Source organism: Papilio polytes, unplaced genomic scaffold, assembly GCF_000836215.1.
Source record: "Papilio polytes unplaced genomic scaffold, Ppol_1.0 DF824169.1, whole genome shotgun sequence".
Lineage (NCBI taxonomy): Eukaryota > Metazoa > Arthropoda > Insecta > Lepidoptera > Papilionidae > Papilio > Papilio polytes.
Window position 1 is genome coordinate 3751076 of NW_013525035.1, and position 11688 is coordinate 3762763.

General features: G+C 32.7%; 1 protein-coding gene across 1 annotated transcript in view; it reads left to right on the forward strand.

The window, feature by feature from the left end:
* Positions 1–451: 451 nt before the first annotated feature.
* Positions 452–11688, forward strand: part of LOC106111435 (tyrosine-protein phosphatase CDC14 homolog) — a 19661-nt gene continuing 8424 nt past the window's right edge. The window contains exons 1-2 of the mRNA XM_013293528.1: positions 452–1089; positions 1595–1793. Of these exons, the coding sequence (XP_013148982.1) occupies positions 1748–1793 (46 nt within the window). The 5' untranslated portion in view covers positions 452–1089; positions 1595–1747. The remainder of the gene's footprint in view (positions 1090–1594; positions 1794–11688) is intronic.

The window sequence follows — 11688 nt, forward strand, 5'->3', positions numbered from 1 at the left end:
CTATACCTACATCATATCATTTTGGGCAGCGGTCGCTTCTACTCTTTGGCGATTTCAGGTGGCCACTCGCTCGTTTGCCACCTTGTAATATGAATAAAAGTATAATGTGAGAGCATAGTTAACTAAAATTAGTGGAGTTTATTACTAAACTCGCTATATGTAACCCAAATTATAAAGAATAACATGAAAAAGGTTAACATTGCTAGGAAGTCTTTTGAGGACCGAGTGTACTTTTTATGGCTGGTTACGCATCTGCCGTTCTTCTGGAACTAAAGGAACTGCACGCTATTTAACCAATAATTAGTTAGAGTTGTCGGTAGTCGCTCTTATTTTCGGATTTTTTTGCCATTAAGAATTAAATGGACAATTAGGTCTTTAATAATCGCCCAGGACTGTATAATGGCAACTCCAGTTTGACAGAAGCTCTGTTCATCTGACATCTGACAAGAAAAACGAAACGAGTTTGTCTTTTCGTTTCAACGGTTCTTGGGCAGTGGCTCCGACGAATAAATAAAATACGTCACGTTGTAAATGGAGAGCTTATAAATTGCATTCTAGCTGAACGAGAATCCGCGACCTTGTGTCGCCTGGCCAATTAATGTCTCGATTTGTTATTTCGCCTGGTGCTTTAGTTTTCTATGTTTTTTAAGTGAATTGCCAACGTATAGTCAAAAGATATGGTTTAGCGGTGTACGGAGTTCAATGATTTGAAACAGAAATATAGTGATAATACTCTGTAAAAGTGTTCCGAAGGCTTCGTGGATTCGGTGCAAAACGATTTGACCTTACTTTTGAGTAAAGGAGTCCACCCACGCCGTCTATTAAGAAGACTCCTACGCCTCGGCACAAACTGCGTTGTCGCCGAGACTAAAAAAAGGCGCTACGATGAGAACAAAACTAGATAGTTACGTTATGTTGCTTTAGTTCACCTGTGTGCATATTTTAATTAAGTTACTGTTATGTTTATACATAGTTAAGTGCAGTAGTGGTGCTATTCATTGTTTTTTTCTTATCAGAATATGTTTTGATTTTTACTTATCAAGGCTACCTGTTCGTGTGCAATCATTGAAGCGGCTCGGCAAACAGATGGTACGATAATCAATTTATTTTACTATTTACTTTTACATAATGAAGTTAATTTCCTTTTAAAAGTTTTCGTCTTAATATCTAGTTGGGCATAGACACTTTCTGTGATATTTCGTCAAAGTACTGATAAGGAAATGAACGAAAAAAGTAGTTGTCTAATGGGATTAAGTAGGCCTGCTTTCCAACAAGTTTTCAATTTAGGTAATACTGCCCACATTTATCTCTAAATATGTTGTTTTAAGTATTTCAAAAAATCTGTCTCCCACCCAAATTTTTTATCCATCAAACCAAGATATTTCTTTCTTGTGATATTCTCAATTTTTATTCAATAATATCTATACTTAATAATTCTGAAATTATTCATTCTTTACTATGAAAAGAAAAGTCCAACAATTTTTGCTATACAAGCTTACCCTGTTGCCCTAGTAACCCTAAAAATGTTTTTTTTTTATCAAAATACCTTTTTCAGCTTAAAGAATACTTTAATGATAAAGATATTTGTTTCCAGGTACATATCAAATTAAGTACACAAGAATTTATTAACACATCAATATAATGCAAAGCTTCAAGTTGGCGGTCTGAAGAGGTGTATTACCATAAAGAAGTTATAAAAGTTATCAAAATAAAGAAAACAACATCCCTGCTCTGCTACAAAGTGAGAATGGATGAGAATGACATCATTTTGTCCTCCACCGAGATAATAAAAGGTAAGCCTTTTAAATATGTCTTTTGTTTTATATCCAACTAGCAACTCAAACTAATTTCTCTGCCATGTCTAAAAATAGTTTGAATGGAAAATTAATCTAACACATATTACTTGCTAATAAGATAGATTTTTCCTTCTGAATTAATGATTAAAATCAGCTCACTAGTTTTAAAGATTTTGGAACAAACTAGCCAATTATTTATGCTTTGGAAGTATGTTTAAATATAAACAGGACTACTATTTTAGAAAATACCACAAAATTAATGGACAACAGTTTGTTAATTATGTTATTTTTAAATGCTATTAAAATTATAAACTTGGCATATTAGAAACTGCAATCTAGTTTAGTTTTGTTATTGAAAAAAATATTTAATTTACAAAACAAATGAATACTCAATGCACATTATAGTTGTGTACGCTGGCATGGTTTTGCGTAACATAAAACACTATTGTTTAGACATAAACCTTATGCTAAACTTCGACTTAGGGTTCTTCAAGAAGAAGGAACCTACTGGCATCACTTCTTTAATTCTTCTGTTGTGAATGTCCATGACTCAATGATTACCTCCATGTTCCTCCTGCTTGTTGCCACTTCTGTACCAAAAATAACAAAATAATGGTATATTCAATCCCTAGGAAAATATATCTGAATTGAAATATTTCACATCGGACAGACAGAAAATGCTTGGTTTATCTGAACTACATTTATATGGATTCATAAGTAACTGTTGTATAGCTTCGGTATTCCTGTCGGTTCTTATATATGTTAGTATTTATGTCACCTATTATATTTACTAGTTTTATAGAATATAAAATTAATTTTCATGTTGATTATTGCATAAATCACATGCAACTGCTCTGACATATAAGTCATAGAGTATTTGAAGTACTTAGTTCAAATGCTTATTTGGTCAATAAATAACAAATTGTTCTTTGTTGTTTTACTTTAAATTAACACGGTATTTATTTAATTTTTAGCTAAGATATGTGTATTGTATTTTTATATAATCATATTTACTACATGCATTGAAATGACCTTGTAAGGCTATGCACACAATAGCAGGATGACATCAATGTCCAAATCAGAGGCTCTAGTCTAACTAGGGTTGTCAACTATTACTTTTTTAATAATAGCGTTGTAAGTGGGATATAGATTTCGATCGATATTTTAATGAAAAAAGTGGATATTGTGCTATGCTATCGCGGACTTTAATTTAGCAAATTTAAAGGGCTACAATTCTTCCATACATCATTTTTATGTAAGTCTTATAGTTTAGGCTAAGTTAGCAAAGAAAGCAAAAAAGACCCCAAATGTCATCATGCGAATTTTGAGCTAAACTATTTAACTACGTCGTAGTCTTTGACTCCAAAAATTAAACAAAAAAATGGGACCCGCCTGCAAGCACTATGTTTCGAATAAAAAAGAATTATCAAAATCGGTCCACTAGCGGCGGGGTTATGCCGTAACACACATAAAAAAACATACAGACGCATTGAGAAAAAAAGTATTAACGCGAGTGAAGATATGATTAAGTAGTTTTATCCCACGAATTTGCCCTCGTAAAATAAAAAATAAGTACATAGCCTATGAGATCCTTTCAGCAATTTAATCTACAAACTCAAACAAACATCTATCGATCCATCCATCCACCTAAACTTTCTCGTTTATAATATTAGTAAGATAGGTTTTTTGGTTTCCTATCGGTGTTGGCAGCCCTAAATGTATTGCATCATGTTGTTACATAGTCACCGTCGTTGCAACCTTCACACTTCACTCGCCATTGATCTTAAAATAATTGATTGTGAAGTACTTGCATTTATGTTGACATCATCATCTACTTGCCCTTATCCCTTACGGAGGGTCGGCACAGTATGTGCTGCTCTTCCATACATCTCTATCAGCCGTCATATGAATCCACTTCTTTCTTAAGCATATCCTCTTTCACACAATCCTTCCATACTTTCTTCGATCTTCCTCTATCTTTGTAGCCTCCCACATTCAATCTTAACACTTTCTGGTTTAAATCCCCATCGTTTCGTCGCATGACATGTCCATACCATGCATTTATGTTGACAAATACGTAGAATTATAATCCTAGGTATAGGTTATAAAGACCGTTTTAATGTCGGTTCTCACTGTCAAAATACTGGGCATTTTAATCTCTTTTTCAAAGAGAATGTAAGAGATGGCGATATTGATTTTTGCAATCAAAACCTAGTCTTAGAATGATTCTAGACGCTACTGTAATACAACTGAAACTAGAAACTTCCTCATTATAGCGTAATAAATCACTACTGTACGAGTGCCGTGTATCATTTAAATGTTTCCCGTAACGTGACAATGTGCTCTATTATATTCATGATTATCTTTTGCTCGCTAGTTCGTCCGTGAGGAATTTAAAAAATCTAGTAAATGTAGCCTATGTCACTCATAATGTAGCTCTCAATTGGACAAAGAATATTTGAAATCGTTCTAGTAGTTTTTGAGTTTATGAGTTACAAACAAAAATACAATCATTTCTTTTTATATTAGTGTAGAAGCAGACTTGATACGTATCATTTATATTACAAAATATTTTGAATTTATATTTTCATCAGCTATTTTCGCTAAATCCAATGGACTAGAAAATTAAATCCGATTCGCAAATCCAATATGGCTGGTATCAATTTCGTTCCAATATATATTTTATACGACATTTACGTGGTAATAGTAAGGGGATGAAATTTGAAAAATGTACTAATAAAAAATGTTGCTTGAATTTTTGCCATGCACATGTCAAGTTTTAAGAGGTACATTCTCGTATCCGCCAGGATGGGAACTTGAAAAAAAATCCTTGTATATTTTTAGTCTGTATTTTTCAGCTAGCTTTTGAATGTTTCAAGTTTTAATACCAGTAATTGCCAGGGAGCGTTGAATCGAAGTGAGAAAAAAGTTACGATTTTTTTAGTCATTCCGTAAAAGCTGGTCAGGAAAAGTTTCTAGCCGTTTGTATAACCGTAAAGTAAATGTAACTGGCCTTTTAAAAATAAATCACTATTCAGATTGTTCATTTCATTTCATACTTCATACTAATATTATAAATGTAAAAGTTTAGATGGATGGATATTTGTTAGAGTTTGTAAGCCTAAAAGGTTGAACGGATTTCGATGAAATTTGGTATAGATATAAAGGATAGTCTGGAAGAACACATGACTACTCAGTTTCGTATTTTGTAATTCCACGCGGACTAGCTAGTAATTTTTAAGCTAGTAATTTATATGTTTTTAACAAGATATAATGTTGAACAATGGTGTGGTAACCTTGTGTTTGCAATGCGATATGAACTAATTTTATAATTATTTCACATGGCTTATGATATATTGATTTAATTTTTATATTGTCTTTTATTTCTGCGGTTTAGTTTAATTTTCTAATTTATATAAAACCACTTTCCGTTTAGTGGTTACAAAACTATTATACAATTTGATTATTTGTTATTTGTAATGTTATTGTAGACATTTATTTAGAAATTTTATATTGTGTTGATTAGGAATCTGATGAGTTTGTCGGACCTAAACGAAATCAGTAAATTGAAAATTTTATACTTAGTATAGATTATGTCACCACTGTTAGTATAATTTTATTTACCTCCATGTCTATTAGTATTCTAAACAATTCACTTATGTTGAAATTCAAGCAGACTGTTGTAGGTTGACCTCTGACATTTTCTGACCTCAACAAACAACCCTTACATTGTGTTTGAGGGATGTCACATATCATTCTGACTGTGCTACTCGACTCGAAGTTACTGATGTGTTCTAAAATTAACTGTAGTTATTTAAAAGTAAAAAAAAACACGATTTAAACAGATTAATGTTTTCAATGGAGATTCTACGAATTAACGTTTACTGATATATCGTTATCGTTAATTACTAATAGCTGTTAATGTTTTACTAAACTGTTATATACCACCTTTCGACCTCATTATCCACATGCCCTTATCTCTTAAAGAGGTTCGGCACAGTATGTGCTGCTCTTCCATACATCTCTATCAGCCGTCATATCTGAATCCACCCCTTTCTTAAGCATATTCTCTTTTACCCAATCTATCCATATTTCTTCGGTCTCATTCGACCTCATCACCACTTAACATCAGGGGGCCTAGCACGAAAATTTGCAAGTATTAAATATATATTGTCGATGTCGTTAGGAATTCTATCTGGTGGTCAAGTCCTTATAAAGTATGTACTTTATGTACATATGTGTGTGTTGTTGGATTGTTAGTATATAAAAGTTAAGTAAATCGAATTGTATCTTCACGTAGGGTCACAACTTGGTCAGGTCAAGGTCACACAAGTACGACGTCCGGTGTTGCCATATCACTGAAATTTATATCTTCCTTGTCTTTGTTTTTTTACCACATTTCACCTAAAGATATTTATGTATTTTTACACAAACTGAAAATGGTTTTTCTATGTTTGTAACAATAACTACTGCACCGATATCAAAAGTTCTTTGGCCATTTGAGTAATACATGATTCCTGAGAAACATAGCCCTATGTTACTTTATAATCTCTGAAATGGCTGGGCCGATTTTGACCGGACTTTCACTGAAGGGTAGCTGACATAGACAGTCTATTATAGGCTACTTTTTAATTTGCGCTTACCAAGTTTGTGGTCGGCAGCTCGTATATAAAATAAATTGAAGCTGCTTGTATTAAACAAATATATATCGAAAAGGTTGTATTTGTTATTATTTGTTTGGTTAATTGTCAAAACTTTCTGCAAAATTAGACATGAATTGTGACCCCCTTCTTTAGGGAAATCGGTAAAAACTTACACAAATTTATCCTCGAAATCTTTTCCTTTTTTATTGGACACAATTTGCATTTAGATTATAATTTTTTTTTGTTTCATAAGTTTCGGGCATGTAAAAGGTTTGGAATTCAATTGCTACTTCAAGGTAAGATGGAATAGGTTTCTACAAGGCTAGGCGTACTTGTCCAAGGACATTTATTTTACCCTTATTTTATCGTAAGATTTCGATCTTACTCGAAAACTTATGTAACGAAAGTACGTAATGAAAGAAATTATTTCGATTGTTGGTTTTACGTAAACGCTAACATAGAGACAATTTTCAGTCATAATAACAGGTGCTGGTTTTAACTGAAGTCGTATTAAGCGGTTTGTTTTTAATCAGTGTATGAAGTTTTCAATTTTGTAAACATACCTACGTGTAAACACTTGTATTACTCTGTTCAAAATGCTGAAACATTCTCATTGTGCTGTAGCAATCAGTGTCATTTCGCTCAGTTTGAACACAAAAAAGGCAATCAAAATTTTCAAGGTATACTGTACAAGTTTTTACTTTAAGGTGAGTACACACTTGGTACGATTTAACCTGTAGTCTGTATGAACCTTAAGCTTTACATAATAAAATTCACCCCTCGTATGGTTTTCCCTATGTGCATACATTGCGTTTTATGTAATCGAGAAGTGCGTTAAGTGCAGACATGTGTAAACTCACCTTTACTGTTAGAGTATAGTAATACTGAAATAGCTGGTAATTTCCTATTCCCCCTGAAAGCATGCAATGGTGCGGAACAAGTGTCAGTGTAACCTTGGCGTTATGTAATTGTATGCAGGTTAGTGTGGTACAAGTGGTATAAGATCTGCGAGAAAGAGATGTAGGATTTTTAATCTTAGAAATGAAAGAGATAGGATATATATCTTTCCGATAGCTGTAATAACAGAGGCAAAATTATTAGTTTTTTTTCCTCTTAATTTCTATTGTCATAAATGAGTGCTTCCCAAAATCAATTAGTAATGTAGAAGATTTCTTCAATTCGATTCTTCTAGTTAATTTTATTAATCAATTATCGTTTAACATCAAGTGTAGGTAGTTGGCCTTATCCCAAAACAGATAAATACGTAACCAAAAATCGTTTCATTGAATTATTTTCGAGACTCCTTACCATACCCGGAATCACCTTGCTGATGTTTAAAACATCAATGGTGACTTTCCAACTGGTTTTCATTAAAGAAATCGCAAACCAAAAGTTAAATTTGGCCTTACTTATTTGGACCAATTATTTAAATTGAAATGTAGACTAATTTTTAATGACCATAATTTCACGGTTATTTTATTAATTAAATCGTGAAGTTGTCATTCAAAGTTTCGTAAGTACACGTTTCCATACTTTACTACAACTTACGTCAATAAATACAATTCATTGCATTGAATGACTCAATTATGTTAAAGCGAAACTTTCAAGGTGTACTGCAGACTCATCTAAAAGGTTTTTTTAGGCTTATTTTCTGTAAGGTCAAATTTCTTAACAATTTAAAATCACTCTTATAGGCTTAAATCAATTGATAGAAGAAAAATCTCGTAGACTATGACTTAAGTTTTAAAATAACCGCTACGAAATTTAATGTTACCCTGAGTTATAGCAAGACTAGCTTTCGTAGGTGACTCCGTCCGCCTAGAACTTGAAATAAAATTAGCCTATGTGTTTACACTATGCTCTACATCTTTGCCAAATTTCATATAGATATGTTCGGCCGTTTAGACCACAAACTCTAACAAACATCCATCTAAAATTTCGCATTTATAATATCAGTAAAATTACTAAGATATTGTCTCTGTTATTCTCAAAGACAGCGATAGATTTAACAATATTAATTAAAGAAACGTTAAAACATTGTATCCTTTGTCTATTTTAAGAAATATAATAGTCTCTTGTGACTTAACCCACGCGATCTTTAATCCGATACCCGTAGAGCACCGCTTCAAGTAGCAATTACGGCCACTTGGTTTTAATTCGCAGATCTAGCACGATACAGCAAAGGGTTAACTTTGTATAGTATATTGTTAACCTCTTTTACATGCTATCTTTAAGATTACCTATTTAAAATGTCTACATTGGATGATTTATAAAACAAAGATGTGCATGTAATTTTTTGCTACTTTTCTAGTTGATAAAGCATTATTGTATTTCATATTTATTTTACTACGAGCTTTTGCTCATGACTCTGTCCGTTCATTATTTTTGTTTTTTATTTTTACGCGGTTTTTAGTTCAACACATAGGCTCCTTAGTCTATGTGTTCTTCCAGAGAATTCTCTACATCTATGCCAAATTCCATTGAAATTCGTTCAGCAGTTTAGACTACAAACTCTAAAAACATTGATCTAAACATTCGCATTTATAATATCAGTAAGATTAGGAAGATTCTATAATAAATAGATTGAATATGAGAAGGCACATGACTTAATTAACGGTCTATGGTTTTCTTAAAAAAAGGAGGTGTTGCTCAGAGTACTTCCTTAAACTATATGTGATCTGTATTGTTGTTTTGACTAAAATAAATAAATAAAATTTAAAAGCATCAAAGAACATCTATGTAACTCTTGTGTATATTACTTATTTTAACTTGAGACACTTCAAATATCGCCAACTTGTGCTTAGACCTGATGTGTCTTGAACTCATTGTGTTGCAAAATGTCTCATGTTACGTGTGGTTTTGTGGTCAAAAGGAGTTATTAAATAATTATGTTTGACCACAGTGAATTGTTTTACAAGTTTAAGAAAACCGCAAACAATTAGAGATAAGAACCTTACATGTTGGAACACCTTTAGAATTATTAACCATATTTTCCTCATATTTACCAAATCTGAGAGAGAGAGAACATCGGTGGCTCAGTGGTTTAAGCACTTGACTTTTAATCTACAGGTCTTGGGTTCGAATCCCGCCATGTACCAATGTAATATTAAATTTTTCAAATTTTCATATGTACATAATTTACCCGATGTTCTTACGGGGCCAGCGTGGTTGACTATGGCCTAATCAACCCTTACTCAGGGTAGGCTAAAAACCCTTGGTGGGGACGTATAGTGAGCTGGTGATGATAATATAAATCGGAGTTACCTAATTTCGTCGCTTGATTCTAGGACACCTCTTTTGTTTAATATTTTATATTTATTCAATAACTATCGCACTCATATTTAACAATTTAGTATCCATTTTTCGTATTAAAACTATTCTAAAAACGCTCTTAGCGACAACAGTCCCACAATCATTCAACAGAACGATTCTGACTGTGGACATTAATGTAGACTTGTTTCTTGTCTTTTGATTATTGATTTTTTCGTCTAATTCATATTTCGTATATTCTGGGTTTGAGCGTAATAATTTGTGGCATTAAGTTTGCACATGCAGTGTTCATTGTACGCTGATTAATGTTCTCTGGCCGTTGTATCTCGCTTTGATGAATGCAGCGCTTTTGTACAGAGAATATTGTTTTGTACAATGAAGCGGTTGTTTCATTTCATAAACTTTGTGGTGCTTTTATAATTGCGTGTAGGTTTTTGTAGAGAAAATTTTAATGATAATGTTAAGAATGTTTAGAATACTTCACTAATTCTTTTTCCTTCAAAGTAACAAAAATATTATATTGTTGCCAAATCTAAATATATCGGTATCTTCTAGTAGTTTCACATCATTTTATCATTTCACGTCTCCATTCATGTATTACATATACGTACAGTCGGGGATACTGGCAGTATTCCACCTTAAATTTAAGGGAGAGGCGGCGTTGTTGACCGACTTCCTAAAAAAAAGAGGTACTCAATTCGTCTGTGTTTTTTTTCTGTCCGTCTGTCAAGACCGTCAGTGTCAGTCAAGTCATAATTCATTACTTTAACGTTACTATGCGTTAAATTGTCAATTGTTGTAGTAAAAATGTAGAAAGCCTTACGTAGAAATATAATTGCCAGACACCGACATAACACTAATACTAATGGAACAATATCGGTATAACAGCTACAATAAGTGAGGTTTAAGTAATTCAAGGCATTATTTCGGTACTTTTTAGTGTATTGTTTTATTGAGAATATTTTGTTTGGAAGTCGGTTTTTTCGTTGCAATGAACAAGACAATTTTAAAAAGTGGTACACCGCGAAGATCCACGACTGTACATGACAGTGGTCAGTTATGTCACAAGGTCTACAAGTAATTACCATACTGACAGTGACCCTTCAACATTCGTTGCCTTTTTCGATGAATTACTTCAGTTGATATTGACCTTCGAGCGGTCTATAAAAAAATGATGTAATGCAAAAGGTAATCACAATTCAGTTGTCTTGTGGGATCTGATAAGTTTAACGTATGTGTAATAATATGAATATGTGTGAATGGATGTTGCAAGGTATCTCGAGAACGGTAGCATAGATTTAGATGGAAAATCGTATACATATAGAACACTTTCTGAAAGAACACTTAGTCTACTTAACATTCTTAATTTCCCTCTCTCTTAATTACTCAGATAGAGTAACTCCTTTGTTGACGTCGTGTATTAAAAATTCTAGAATTATTTTATGTAGTTTGATAACTAATATGTAGTTTTCCGTAGTAGTCCGATGTACGTTTTAATTTTAACTCGGCTAAAATTTTGCCGACACCTTATAAAACTGACAAAATAACAATCCGACTATGTAGTTTAAATTGAAAGTTTGTTGCTAAAGTTAAAATATTTCTTTTTGTAATTATGTATTACATTTTAGACTTCTGCTGTTTAAGGGTGAGTTGCATCAAATCGCCGGTTATCGTAAAAGTTATAATAGGGTTACAAGTGCAAAAACATATTCTCACAGAGGTTTTATGTGTTTTTCGTTTTTACAATGGAAACATTTAAACCTGAATGTCACTAAAGTGTGAAGTTCGTGTCAAGAATGACATTTACGTAAATTAAAATGTTTGGAAATTCATGTTTCGCCAATTACATTTATGTATCATACGGATGGTATTTTATAGTGACATAAATTTTTTGCCCACGGAGATGGAGAAAATGGCACTCTTGAGAAAATAAACTAGTTTGGGCCATTATTGAAACTGTATTTACTTTACTACTCAAA